At 37.5% G+C, this 15,271-nt stretch overlaps 1 protein-coding gene across 3 annotated transcripts in view; it reads left to right on the top strand.

Moving 5' to 3' along the window:
• The window catches only part of RGS17 (regulator of G protein signaling 17), a 141,773-nt gene that overhangs the window by 93,458 nt on the left and 33,044 nt on the right, over positions 1-15,271 (top strand). For 2 of the 3 annotated variants that reach the window (XM_037819842.1, XM_037819825.1), the window contains exon 2: positions 13,734-13,877. In XM_037819842.1, coding sequence (XP_037675770.1) covers positions 13,759-13,877 — 119 coding nt within the window. In that variant the 5' untranslated portion in view covers positions 13,734-13,758. Of the gene's footprint in view, positions 1-13,733; positions 13,917-13,989; positions 14,079-15,271 lie in introns of those variants that run through there. The other variant, XM_037819834.1, reaches the window with a different exon arrangement.

Raw genomic sequence — 15,271 nt, 5'->3', positions numbered from 1 at the left:
AATGCTCAAGGATTGATAATATCATGTACAGGAGTGTAGAAATTGATATAAACAGGGCCCTCTATCTCCCTTCCCAACGGTATTTTGAAGAGACAGATTACCTCAGGCAGCCCATTTCAAGAATGATCAACCTCAGGGTTGAGAGACTTTCTCAGTCTAATTATCCATGGGATTTAGAGTCCCCTGTAAATCAACCTCTTTCAAAGAGGTGTCTAGCCTTGATTGAATGCTTAAGAAAAGATGATGCTATCTCACGGGTAAATTATGGTCTTACCTGAGTATCAGATTTTCCTTCTATCAAATCAAGAGTATCTCTGTTGCTTCTATTTGTCAATTCATGTTCTAACATTTGGGATCTTACAAAGCAAATCTTTATCCACTTCCACACGGCCTCACTTCAAATATTAGAAAATTATGATTTTGATTATTTGAGTCTTCTCTTCTTGAGACACTTTTGTTCTTAAGGTAGTGGTCTTAAGAGATGGTTTTTTGAAGTTTTTAAAATTCTCCTTCTAGTCTTATGAGTGTATTTCAATTTCTTCCTTAAATTATGTTGACCAGAATTGTGCCAGTTTGGATATATTATGTCCCCCCCAAGAAAAAGCCATGATCTTTTAATCCAAGTTTGTGGGATATTTGGATTAGGCTGTTTGCATGAAGATGTGACTTACCTAAGTGTAGATGATAATTTTGATTAGATTATTTCCATGGAGGTGTGGCCCTGCCCATTCAGCCTGGGTCTTGATTAGTTTACTGGAGTCCTATAAAAGAGCCACACAGGCCCAGATGCTTGCTGACACTGATGCTTAGAGATGCTTGGAGATGCAGACTGAAGGCTGTTTAGCTAAGAGATGAAACCCAGAGTTTGCCCCGGGATATGCTAAGACAGGACCCCAAGGCACTTAGAGAGAAATATCCTGGGAAAAGGAAACAAGAATGCACAGGAACTGACAGAGGGGCTGGAACACTTCCTGGGATCAGCAGACACCAGCCACATGCCTTCCCAGCCAACAGAGGTTTTCTGGACGCCAGCGGCCTTCCTTCAGTAAAGGTATCCTCATGTTGATGCCTTCATTTGGACATTTTCATGGCCTTCAGACTGTAAATTTGTAACCAACTTAAACCCCCTTTATAAAAGCCCATCCATTTCTGGTACTTTGCATAACAGCAGCATTAGCAAACCAGAACAAGAATCAAACACAATCATTCAGCCAACCCAGAGAAGACAATCACTAACTTGTTTTAGATAACATAATTCTATTAATACATTCGAAATTTCCATTAGTTATTCTGTTTACATCACACTGTTGATGAATACTGGATTTACTATAATATTAGTTTATTAATAGTAAATTACCTAGGATTTTTTATATACTCCTGTTAGACCATATTTCTCCCATCCTAGATTTATGCAATTGTTTTATAAACCTAAGTTCATATCCTTATATTTATCCTTTCAAATTTTATCTTATTGTATTTGGTTCATCACTCAAACTGTAAAAATGATTTTGATCATTGCATCTGATTCTGGAGAAGAGGAAGATGCAACAGGGAGTAAAACTGTATATAGGTAGAAGTGAGATGAGGATTTTCTCTGCATATCTTGGAAATTATAAGTAATACACAACAGAGAAACAGCTCTTTCTGATCACTATCTCTGATTTATGAATTTTCCCTGTTAATACCTGGAGCCGTTAACTTTATTCCATAGCGGCTTTCTCAGCTTTTCACTATAGGACTAAAACACAGTGTCGTAAAGGTGGTCAGTGGGAGTTGATTAGTCTGGGACACCCACCGCACACACTGCCACGGCTCTACAGTTCAACAGATCCAAAGTCCAAATTTTGTGTACTGGTATGTATTTTGCAAAGGAGGCAGTTTCTCCTGCCTCATTCTCCACTACTTTATGAAATTAAATGGTTTTCCGACAGTCTTTCTCCATAGGGAGTATGGTGGTTTGAAGCTGTATGTACCCCCAGAAAAACATGTTCTTAAATTAATCCATTCCTTTTTGGGGTGAAACCAACCTAAGTAAGACCTTTTGATGAGTTTACATCAGTTAAGGCGTGGCCCACCTCAATCAGGATGGGTGTTAATCCTATTACTGGAGTCCTTTATAAGCAGAATGAAATTGAGAGAGAGAGAGAAAGCCACAGAGGGAGCAACCAGAAGTTGAACATCAAGGAATCTGGAAGAGAAGGGAGAGACCAGGAGATACGTTGTACCCTGTGCATTGCCGTGTGACAAGTTAACAACCAAGGATCACCAGCAGCTAACTCCAGAAGGCCAACGTCTTTGGGAAGAAAGCATTGCCTTGATGATGCCTTGATGTGGACATTTTCCCAGCCTTAATACTATGAGCTAATAAATTCTCATCATTTAATCTGACTCATTTCACAGTATTTGCTTGAGCAGCCAAGGAAACAAAAACAGGGAGTAAGGAGGGAGGGAAAGAATTAGCCTCTACATATTCAAAAAATGCGTAAGTGTTTCAGTCCTTGACTGTGCATAATTTTACAAATTTTTTTTCCTTTTTTTAATTTATGACATCTGTCATAAAACCTGTTTCGCTTAAAAGCTAGAGTCAGTGAGCTCTAGAAAAGAAAATGTAACAGTTACACAGATCTTCCTTTCTTTGTCTACTGATAAACGCTAACCTTGAGCCCAGCTGTTTACAGTAGCACATTATTTGTAGATGCAAATAAGGGTTCCAGGATGCACCAGCCAGTTGCTAAAGCCCTGCGTTATCTGCCATGCTTATTCCCCTGTGACTTCCTAGGCACTGTCATTAAGCAGCTCTCTGAGACAGTCTTTATTCCCCAGCTCCATGTATCTAATCTTTGGCTGATACGGCTATGTAGCAAAATATGGTGGCAGATTGTTTTCCTATACCCAGCTGTATGTGGAACAGCCTAGGAAAAGTTTAGACTTGAAACACGGACTGTTGTTTCTAGATTGCTTGCATTTATGGACATATATAGATACGTCAGGAAAATAGAAGCAACTTTCTCCAAAAGATGTAGGAACCTACACCAAAGGAATGAGTGGGTAGGAATTTCTTTCCAGAAGCATGATGTTTATGGCACAAATACACAGTTACCTCAGAAAAACACAAAGAAAGCATTCACTTGCGACTATTTCTAGTCAGCCGAAAGACACAAAAGAGAGTGACAGGCCCTGAAATTCTAATGAATAATACTTGAACCTATACAGTGGCTTCAAACCACATCATTTCTAGAGATTGCCTGAAAAGATGGGACACCCAAGATGGGTATTTCCCTCTTAATTTTTCAGAAATGAATTCTTAACGGTGAAGAAATTGGTATTTGGTTCTCACAACAGTTACTGAACTTTCTGCAGATGTCTGGTATATAGGTAGAACTCCCATCTGGTTTAAAGCTATGTTTATTTATATGTGCACGTGTGTGTTTCTAAAGAAAAAAATTTAATTCAGATAGGCTCAAAAGAAAATAAAACAAATACTCCTACACTCAGTACCCCAATTAACAGATATTAATATTTTGTTATTTTTGCTTAAAGAAAGGGTCAGATAAAATTGAAATCCTTTCTTCTCCAATCATTCCCATCTCTACCCTCCAAAAACAACGAAAATTTAAAGGGTAGCATGTAGTTCATGTTTTATAACTTTGCTACATATATTATCCAAAAAAATGTAATATTTTTTGTGTATTTTTGAGAACTATATTAATGATACAAGTCTGTATTTAATATTTTGCAGGTATTTTTTCCATTCAACATTCTTTTGCAATCTACCCAAGTTGATTCATATGGCTCTAACTTATTCATTTCAACTGCTCTTTGATATCATATACCTATATCACTTTTTTTTCCATTCCCAAAAAATGAATAAATGTGTTGTTTCCAATTTAAGGTATTATTTAAAATACTGTCATTAATGTTTTCATATGCATGTGTGAGAGTTTCTCCAATACACAAGCATGAAAGTGGAATTTGTCATAGGCTCTGTGTATTGTTAACTACATATAGTCAATATTGTTCTCCAAAGTGATTCTGTCAATTTACGTTCCCACTATCAGGGTATTTTATTTATTTACCCAAATCCTCTTCCAAAATTAACATTGTGTGAGTTTTTAAATATGGAAAATTTTTGTGTGAAATAATTTTTTTTTTTTTTTTTATGTTCACCAGGTGATCTTTACTGGAAATCTTTATTTCTTCATGTGGTTTCAGTAAATTGTTTAGTGTTCCTTCCTTTCAGCCTGCTCAATTCCGTGTAGCATTTCTTATAGGACTAATCTACTGGTGATGAAGTCCCTCGGCTTTTAATTATCTGGGAATGTTTTCATCTCCCCTAATTTTTAACCTCCAGGTGTTTGTGAATTTTCTAAGTCTCTGATGGTTATTGACTTCTAACTGTATTCCACTGTGGTCAAAGAATGTGCTTTGCATAATTTTAAATTTTTTTTAATTTATTGAGACTTATTTAATGTCCCAGCATACGGTCTATTCTGGAGAAAGATCTGTGATCCCTAGAGAAGAATTTGTATCCTGGTGATTTGGGATATAATGTTCTATATATGTCTGTTAAATCCAGTTCATTTATCAGATTGTTTAGGTTTTCAGTTTCCTTATTGGTCTTCTGTCTGGTTGATCTATCTATAGGAGAGAGTGATGTGTTGAAGTCTTCCACAATTATTGTGGAACCATCCATTGCTTCCTTTAGTATTTCCAGTGTTTGTCTCACATATTTTGTGGCACCATGATTAGGTGCATAAACATTTATGATTGTTATTTCTTCTTGTTGAATTGCCCCTTTCATTAGTGTGTAGTGGCCTTCTTTGACTCTCATAACATCCTTGCATTTAAAGTCTATTTTATCTGAGATTAATATTGCCATTCCTGCTTTCTTTTGGTTGTAGCTTGCATGAAATATTTTTCCATCCTTTCACTTTCAGTTTCTTTGTGTCCCTGTGTCTACGATGAGTCTCTCGCATGCAACATATTGATGGTTCATATTTTTTGATCCATTCTACCAATCTATATCTTTTAATTGGGGAGTTTAATCCATTTACATTCAGCCTTATTACTGTGAAGAGCATTCTTGAATCAGCCATCCTATCCTTTGGTTTACGTTTGCCAGATATATTTTTTCCCTCTCTCTCTTATTGTCCCCTAATGAACCATTATTGAATCTCTTTAGTACTGAACCTTACTCTATATCTCTCTCTCCTTTCTTTGTTTCTCTGTCGGTAGGGCTCCCTTTAGTATCTGAAGTAGGGCAGGTCTTTATTAGCAAATCTCTCAGCATTTGTTGTCTGTGAAAAATTTAAGCTCTCCCTCAAGTTTGAAGGAAAGCTTTGCTGAATAAAGTATTCTTTGTTGGAAATTTTTCTCTCTCAGAATTTTAAATATGTCATGCCACTGCCTTCTCGCCTGCATGGTGGCCACTGAGTAGTCACTACTTAGTCTTATGTTGTTTCCTTTGTGTGTGGTGAATTGCTTTTCTCTTCCTGCTTTCAGAACTTGCTCCTTCTCTTCAGTATTTGACAGTCTGATCAGAATATGTCTTGAAGTGGGTTTATTTGGATTTATTCTATTTGGAGTTCACTGGGCATTTATGCTTTTTGTATTTACATTGTGTATAAGGTTTGGGAGGTTTTCCCCAACAGTTTCTTTGAATACTTTTTCTAGACCTTTACCCTTCTCTTCCCCTTCTGGGACACCAATGAGTCTTACATTTAGACATTTTATTTTACTTATCATATCCCTGAGGTCCATTTTGAGTTTTTCGATTTTTTTCCCTATTCTTTCTTTTGTTCTTTCATTTTCCATTCTGTGGTCCACAAGGTCACTGATTCGTTGTTAAGCTTCCTCTAGTCTTGTACTATGAGTATCCAGAATCTTTTTAATTTGGTCAACAGTTTATTTTCTTTCCATAAGATCGTCTATTTTTTTTATTACTCTTGCAATTTCTTCTTTATGTCTTCTAGGGTCTTCTTCATGTCCTTTATATCCTGTGCCATGCTCTTGTTGTTTGTCTTTAGTTCTTTGATTAATTGCTCCAAGTACGTGTCTGCTCTGATCTTTTGATTTGGATGTTTGGGTATGGGTTATCCATATGGTCTGGTTTTATCATATGCTTTAAATTTTCTTGTTGTTTTTGGGGTCTTGGCATTTGCTTTACTTGATAGGGTTCTTTTAGGATATGTAGAATTATTCAAAGACTAATCTCTAATTTGTCAGAACTGCAGCTTAGTGGTGTACACTTTCTCTAACCAACAAGCAGATGGCGTCCAAGAGTCACCTATTCCCCTCAAGTCAGTTCTCCCCAACTTTGTCTTTGTGGTGTGTGGGGGTCTGGTTCTTGTGAGTCCAATTGGTGCACCAAGTTTGGGTGTGTTGTTGGTGCTGTCCGCCCTGAATGTGGGGCATGTGTCTGAGCAGTTAGGGAGGAAGGGCAGCTTTAATAATCAAACCTCCTAAGTGTTCCTGGAAATTTAAGGCTGTTGCAAGAGTCTAAGCCTTCATTTCAGTCTCGCCACAGATGGTCTCTGCTGCTAACCCACAAGTCTTTGGTATTGGTGTATGGTCCCTGGGATTTCTGAGTGGGTCCCTCTTCCAAGTCATGCCCTTCTAGGGCCTCTGCTGAGGGAAGGTTGTGCTACATCACAAGTGCGCACTGTCCCTCAAGGGAAGTTCTGGGCCGCAGGGCCGTGTAGGGGCGTTTCCAGCCTGCTGAATGGATGGCTGAATGGGGCACATTAATTTCCCTCTTTTTGCACAGTTCCACCTTCCCAGCTCCGAGACAATTAGCTTTGGGTGCACGAAAGGCTATTGTCCACGCCTGATATTGTGGTGTGTGCATGTGATGCTGGAAACACTTACCATCACACTGGGTTTTTTGGTGCAGCTCTGGGCTGTGGCTCCAGCGCCAGGCAGGAGCATTCCCAGCCCACCAGGAAGATGCCTGCAAGGGACGTGGTTATTTTCCCCTTTTGGATTCCCTCTGCCTTCCTCGCTCTGAGACAATTAGCAGGGGGTGTGTGAAAGGCTATCTTCCATGCCAGATACTGAGGCGTTGGCACAGTCTGTTCCTGCCATGCTTCACTGTGTGGTTCTCACTGCCATATCTGCAGCTGCTTTTGGGTTTTTTTAAAAAAGAACTAGTCTGATTCCAAACACCAACCCATGGTTTCCCCACACCGCAGTGTGGCTGCCGAATATTCAGCAAGCTTAACTCACTCGTTTCAGAACGCAGACTCCCAGTTTCACCCAGTGCATGGTCTCTGTGGATTTAGCAGACCTTGTTCAGCCAGTGCAACACTGGAATTGGTGTTCTGGGTCACTTTCTGGCTTTTATCTAGTATTTTTCATAGAGGTGTTTTTTTTGCCCTGTCTCTCCTAGCCACCATCTTAGGTTCTCTCCAAAATAATGTTTTAAATTGAATTTCTGTGATTACTGATTTGAGCATCTACTTTGGAGCCTTTACATTTTCCTCCTCTGTAAACTACCTGCATATTTCTTTTGTCCATTTTTCCATTAAGTTGTTTGTATTTTTACTGCAGGTATTAAATATTATGGATATTAATCCTTTGTATCTTCCAGTCTCTTTCTTACCTTTTTGCTTTATTTATGGTTTCCTTACTTGTTCAAAAGTTTTTGATAAATGGGAGGAAATCAAAAATAATTTTTTCATTTTTGGTTGATCTTGTAGTAAGAAATCCCTGTTCTATGCTGAAGCCATAAAGATATTCTTCTAAATTTTCTTGTAATAGCTTTATAATTTATTTGTGACACCTGTGTTTAATTCTTCTGGAGTTTATTTTGTGTGTATCATCACTTGGAAATATAATTTTTTTTCAAATGGAAATCTAATGCTCTCAACGCAATTTATTGAGTAGTCTGTCATTTCCAAATGCTATAGAAGCATCATCTGTTATAAATCATGAATGCACGTATACCTGAGTCTGCTTCTCAGCGCTCTATTCCATTCTATTGATAGATTTATGCCATTACCATAGTATCTGAATTATTTTAATTTTATATTATTGATACAGGGTGGGACAAGTACCCAAACTTGTTTTATTTTCAGAAATATCTTGAAATACTCTCCATGAATAATTCAGTTTGAATTTTTATTACAATTACACTGAAAATAATCTGGGATAATTATCATTTTTAAAACATTTGGTCTTCCCATTTGAGAAAATGACCTATCTCTATATTCATGTCTTCTTTTATGTCTTTTGACAAAGTTTTCTAATATTTTTATAGTTGCATAACTTTTTTAGCAATATTACAAGTTACTTTATTGTATTTTTATTTGTTTGAATTATATCTTTCTTCTTCTTATGTCTTCTGATTGGTTATTGCTAGTGTATTGGAAATATACTGAATTTTGAATCTTGATCTTGTACCCTTCTTGAATTGTCTCTAATAGCTTATCTGTTGAATCTTTTGGAATTTCTATGTAGACAACCGTATCACCTGTAAATAGTGAAAAATGTTTGCTTTCCATTTCAATACATCCTTATTTTTCTTGTTTTATTGTATTGGCTAGGAAATGAATGATTTTGAATGACAGGTGTGACAGACTCCAGTGTTTTCTTGCCATTAATGGGGATGCTTGTAAAATTCACAATTTAACAAATATTTTTGAGAACCTAATATGTTCTCATTGTTAGGCATTGTTAGGTGCTAGGGTTACAACTCTGAACAAAACAGACAAAAACCTATCTTCATGGAACTTATTTTTCTAGTTGGTTAGACAAATAAGTAAAACCTATAGTATTACCAATGATGATAAATAATAGGGAAAAAAATTAAACCAGGAAGGGTAGTAGATCATGCTGGGGGTAGAGTGAGGGAATTGTCATTGAAAATAAGGATGATCGGGGCAGGTTTCACTGAGAATGTAATGTTTAACTAAAGACTTGGCAGAGACGCTGACACAAGATCGTAGCAGGCCTGGTAGAAGAGCAACAGGAAAACAGTGGGAAAGTTTTGGTAATGGATGGCCTTGATGGTACCACAACATTGTGAACATAATGAACAGCACTGAAATATGTATTTGAACATGATTAAAAGGGGAAATGTTAGATTGTATATTTGGTAACAGAATAAAAATTTCTTAAAATATCCATGGAACTGCACTACACAGTGAACCCTAAATTAAAACATGTACTATAGTTAATAGTACAACTATAAAAATGTTCTATCATCAGTAGTAACAAATGTTCAACACCCGTGCAAGTTGTTAATAATAGGGTGGTATATGGGAATCCTGTATTTTATGCATGATTGCTATATAAACTCAAAACTTCTCTAAAAAAGAAAAAAAAAGAGCAAACAAAGGGAAGAAAGGAGAAGTAATAAAGGACCAGACTGTATAGAGCCTTGCAAACTACTGCAAGGGCTTTGGCTTTGTATTAGTTAAGGCTCTCTAGGGAAACAGAACCAACAAGAGATATATGTAAATATAAGATTTTACATCACTCAACTGTGGGGATGCACAAGTCCAGATTCCTTAGGGCAGGATGCATGAGTCCAAATTCTGTAGGGCAGGCAGTGAACTGGCAACTCCGATGAAGGTGTTCAATGAACTCCTCAGGAAACACTTCACTGGCTAGCCAAAGAAGAAGTGAATGTCTTCACTCTTTCTCCCTTAAAAGTCTTCAACTGATTGGATTAACTTCATCTGATTGAATTCTCTCATTGCAGAAGACAAGTCCTTCACTGATGTAATCAGTCACAGGTGCAGTCAATTAACTGATGATTTAATAAACCAGCCTTCTGGTTTACTAACCAGCCACAAATGTCCTTGCAGTAATGGTTAGGCCAGTGCTTGCTTGAACAGACACCTGGACACCATTACCCAGCCAAGTTGTCACATGAACCTAACCATCATAGGCTATTACTCTGAGCAAGATGGGAAGCTGTTGGAAGATTTTGAGTGGGTTTAGAATGGAAGATTCTTTGCTGAAATATGACTTCTGTTTCAGAAGACTCACTTTGGCTGCAGTGCTGAGAATAGAATGGAAAGGAAAGGCATGGGTAGAGATAGAAATGGGCAGTGGTAGAAATAGAGAAACTAGTGAAGCAGTCTCACATTTCCTGATATGCTGTTGTGGGATCTGAGGGAAACAGAAGGGTCAAAGATGACTTCAGTGTTCTTTGGTCTGAGCAATTAGAAGGATGAGATTTTTCATTTACTGAGACAGGAAAAACTGTGGGAGATTTCAGAGAGAAGATAAGGAGGTTAGATTAGAACATATTAAGGGTGAGGTGCCTATTAGAAAGCAAAGTAGAAAGGAGAAGTAGGCAGTTGGATATGCAAAACGAATTCAGGGAAATCAATTTTCCTGTCACATAAATTTGGAAATTTTGAGCAGAAGCTGGTTGGTATGGTAAGAAGACTCAATGAGTTCATCAAAGAAGTGATGGAAAAGAGTTCTAAGGATAGACTACGGTGGCCATTCAAATTTTGGAAGTCAGGGGAAACAACAAAAAGGAAACAAGAGAAGACACTGAGAAGGAGTGACTATTGAGATAGGAAAGTGAGTGTGGTGCTGAGGAAAGCAAGAGAAGAAAATGTGTCAAAGAGGTTGGGAACACTGTGTCAAATGCTGCTGATCGGCTAAGACGAAAATGAGGGAATGACTATCGTATTTAACAATATGGGGGACACTGTAATGTATATAAAAAGAGTTTCAGTGGGGAGGTAAGGTGAGCTCCCCTCTTCCTAAATTTAGTCTTAAATTTAGTTCTAGATTGTTTCTAAACAGAGAAACATAGTGATTTATTTTAGCCAACTATCACTTAGGTTCAGCATCATATTTTACCAATTTCAGTGCTTAATTGTTTCTTACATTCCACTTCTTTCCTCTGATTCTGTTTTCTTCTAACTGAAGTAGATTACAGGACTTGAGTAATAAAATCAGTTTATTTGTCATAAATAACTTTCACTCTTGACTATTTGTTTAGCTGAATACAAAATTGTAGGATGACAGTTGTTCTCCCTCAGCCCTAGGAAAATATTTCTCCATTGTCCAGAGTCTCTGGCATCTCATGTTCTCATGAAAAGCCTACTGTCAAATTGTTTCTTCTCTGTAAATAATTCATTCTTTTTCTTTATTTTTGGAGTTCTTTGATTTCATTGTAATGTGTGATACTGTGGATTTATTTTCATTTTATTTCCACTACTTAGCATATGGTGTGCTCTTGCAATGTGAAGTTGTTGGGTTTTTTTCCAATTCTGGAACATTCTTGGCCAATAGCCCTTAAAAAATTGCTTCCCTTACAATTCATTAATTCTCTTCTTATAATGAAAATTGTTGGATGCATATCAGAACCTTTCATTGTTACTGCTCGGCTTGTTTCGATTCTCTTCTTTGTTTCATCTCTTTTCTCTTTCTTTGCTGACTACTGGGCACATCCCATGGCACCATCATTTGTTCTCTTAGGGGTTGCTTTGGTAAGAGATTATCTCATCTGGACCTTTTTAATAGCCTTAGGTTTTTGTATTGGTTTTGTTACATTTCTATTCATCATTCTATCTATTCTTGTTTCATATTTGCCTATTTTAGTTTTATTTCTTCTTTTATTTGAAGTTTTCTTTTTTATCTCTTCTTTTATCTTAAACATGTTGGTTAAAATAATTTTAGGTGATTCTTTTATTTGCATTTGATCAGGAATATATTTATCCCGATTGTTGAGATGGCCAGCTGGGGTTTTTGGTGTTAGTTTGATTTTCTGCTTGCAGAAAACACATTAAGTGACAGGTATTTCCCACTCCCTCTCCACATCCTGTCACTCCTGCCGCTAGGTTCCACTGGATGGCAATGACGGTATTTTCAGCCCCTTTTTATAACTGGCAGAGCCTCAAGCCCGGTTTTTATGCAGTAGCCTATAATCTGGTCTCAACTCATAGCGAAGTGTTTCATACCTTTCATACCAAAGAAGCGTGCTTCCTTTGCCCCTTTCTATTTCTATAGCTGATTAACAAATTGTCTATGGCTTTAATCCTCATTTACTTTCCCCTTTGGTTTTCTATTCCATTTCTGGTTTTAAAACATGTTGATCTTATTTTCAAGAATATAGCATTTTTTTAAAAAAGTAATCTATCATTGTATTCAGAGCTGAAAATGCAATTTTAAAGTATGAGCTAACAATGCCAACGTAACCTGAAGTACTTTATATTTTTAATAAGTATTGCTCTCGGCCACTCTTATTACAATATAGGTATGTGATTTACATACTTTGCATATTTATGAGAAATGCCAGTTAATAGAATTCATTCTGTTTTCTACGGGGTTGTGCTAACTTTGATATTATTCTACTAGAACAAAGATTTTATTCCTTTATCCTCAACAAAGCCCTAAATCAGTACTGGTCCTATAAGTAGTGGCAACTTGTTTGGTTTGATTTGCAAGGTAACAGGTAGGAAATCCTATACCCCAACGTTTTCCTTATCTTCCATGATATATAAATCCCTCCAAAGTAATTCCTCTGGGATTTGATGACTTTTTATCTTCCCACAATTCTCTATTAGAATGAAAATAAACCTTGGGGACTGAGGGAATGGGAGGTGGTATCTTTGCAACACAGACGCCTACCAGAGAAGAAGGCACTTTGGCAATATTATCAAATCAGGCCCCCGGAGGGTGAGTCCACAGTGCCAAAGAGAAGACGGAGTGTTTTAAAAGGAAGCGAGAGAGCACCAAAAATGAACTTGATCTTTCTCATAATTTTAAACATTGTGTTCCACTCTGCTAATGCTGCCGTTACGCAAAATACCAGAAATGGATTGGCTTTTATAGAGGGGGTTTATTTGGTTACAAAGCTACAGTCTGAAGGCCATGAAAATGTCCAAATTAAGGCATCAACACAAGTATACCTTCACCAAAAGAAGGCCAATGGCATCCAGAAAACCTCTGTTAGCTGGGAAGGCACATGGCTGGCATCTGCTGATCCCAGGTTATTCAAAATGGCATTCTCCAAAATATCAGCATCAGCTTTCAGCAGCCGTCTTCAAAATGTCTCTCTAAGCTGGAGCTCCAAAATGTCTCTCTCAGCTGCTCTGATGTCCTTCTGTTTGTGAGCTTTTTTATAGGGCCCCAGCAATTAAATCAAGACCCACCCTGCATGGGCAGGGTCCATTTCTCCATGGAAATAATCCAATCAAACATTTCACTCACAATTGGTTGAGTCACTTCTCCATGGAAACACTGATCAAAGGATTCCAACCTAATCAGCACTAATACATCTGCCCCCACAAGACTGCATCAAAGAACATGGTGTTTTGGGGGTCATAATACATCCAAACCAGCACACCTTGCAAAAATAATTTGTAAAACTCAGTTAGCCTTATTGTAAGCATCAGTGGAAAAACAAGTTATATATATTCCCTATAATCATTTAAGGTAGATTTACTAACTCTTGAGTAAAGAAGGATGTTTAAAGTAAATTCCCAAACCTTATCATGTTTGCCTTATCAACTGATTTTGATGACCTGGCAACACTGTTACTATAATTCTACGCAGCAGATGATAGAAGTTTGTCCCCAAAGTTTCTAGAATATTCTCCTAAACATTTTTACTGAGAATTTTCAGTTGGACTGCCAAAGCGTATCTGATTTTGCCTTTTCTTAAATTCCTTCCCCCCTTTAATTAAACGATGCTTCCTTCAGCATAGGCAATTTAGCTTGACCTTATTTTTCTTTATGCCTCATGTTTTCCCTCTCTCCTTTCAGCCGACTGGGTACTGAAGTAGCTGACATGAGAAAAAGGCAGCAGACACAAAATGAAGAAACACCTGCTGTGTCTCAGGCCCCCGGAAATCAGAGGCCCAACAACACCTGCTGCTTCTGCTGGTGCTGCTGCTGCAGCTGCTCCTGGTAGGCCACCTTATCTGTGCGATGCCACCTCTGAACCAGGTGATACACAGGGACAAGCATGTTGGTTCCTGAGACCACAGACACTTCTCAACTTTTTCCCCTTTGCAAGTAGGAATTACTGAAGACTATGACTGGTTTAATGCAAAGGTTCCCACAAGCAAAATACATTTCCTCAGAATCTACATTTAAATTGATAGTAAGGTAAAGAATGAAAAATTGTTTTATTTCATGTTTTTCCACATCCATGCTTTTGCTTAAAGATATGGATAAAAATGACATTATGGGTATGTATTTATTTAACCATAAACAATATTCCCCAAAGTTACAGACTATGCAAGAACATCAGGATACTATCTGGAATGTAATTTTTCAGTTATGTGCTATTTGTTAGAGTGTCAATCATTCACTCATGCAGCCAAATAACTTGGGTCAGAGTGGCAGGCTCAGCCACAGATTCCTGCCAATAAGCTCAGAAGGAAAGTGCTGAGACTCACATCTACAAATCAGAGAGGAGAGGGCTGTGCCTGGTATGAAGGACAACTCAGTTAATGAACAATTCTGAAACCAGAGCCAGAAAACCTGCATTTCCTTGCAGTTTTATCACCGAAAGGCAGTATGACATTGTGCAAAGTCTTAATCTCTTTGTTCTTTGGTTTCCTTGTTCTCAAAATAATGAAGAGTTGGAAGAGCTGATTCCCAAGATCCTTTCCAGTGCTAAATGCCCATGATTCAGGTACCTCAAAGAACCCTCTCAAGTTCTAAATTCACCAAATACCTTTCGATAAGAAAGCAGGTAGGTCCCAGATCCCCAAGATTTATATGGATGAGATTCCCAAGGGGTTGCTGGACTTAATAGAGCTTTCCTAGAACAAACTAAATTTTTCGTAGAGGATCTTCTGAACTAGCAATGGGTCTTCTGGATCTCCCTAATCTATTTCAGAACCTTAAAGAAAGGCCCAGAGGCAAGATCATCTTGTGTATGATCCCGACAGTTTCCTAACATCCACTGGGGTTATTTCTATGTTATGGTGACATAATATTGTATCATCATGGCCAAAATAGAAGATGAACAGTGGTATGCAATTATGATATCCTTGCTGATGGACAAGCTCTAGCCCTTTCTAGAAGACTACATTTCCAGAAAACCATCAGGTATTGTAGTAATCTGGAAGTTTTAAGGTAGTGTTTATAAATATCAAAATTGCCTCCTGGATGATTCTTTGTTAAGGAAAGTCATGCATGATGATTTCTTTTCTTTCATTCTTAAACCATAACTATTAAAGATGGAGGAAATAGAGTTCTAGAGGAAGGAAATATTGGAATCATAATTGTATGTGTGTGTATGGTATGGTATGTGTATGTGTATATATATGAATATTTTAATGTATCACTCC

The sequence above is a fragment of the Choloepus didactylus genome, chromosome 2, assembly GCF_015220235.1.
Source record: "Choloepus didactylus isolate mChoDid1 chromosome 2, mChoDid1.pri, whole genome shotgun sequence".
NCBI lineage: Eukaryota > Metazoa > Chordata > Mammalia > Pilosa > Megalonychidae > Choloepus > Choloepus didactylus.
The sequence above is the reverse complement of the archived record's forward strand: the minus strand, read 5'-3'. Positions and strand labels throughout refer to the sequence as shown.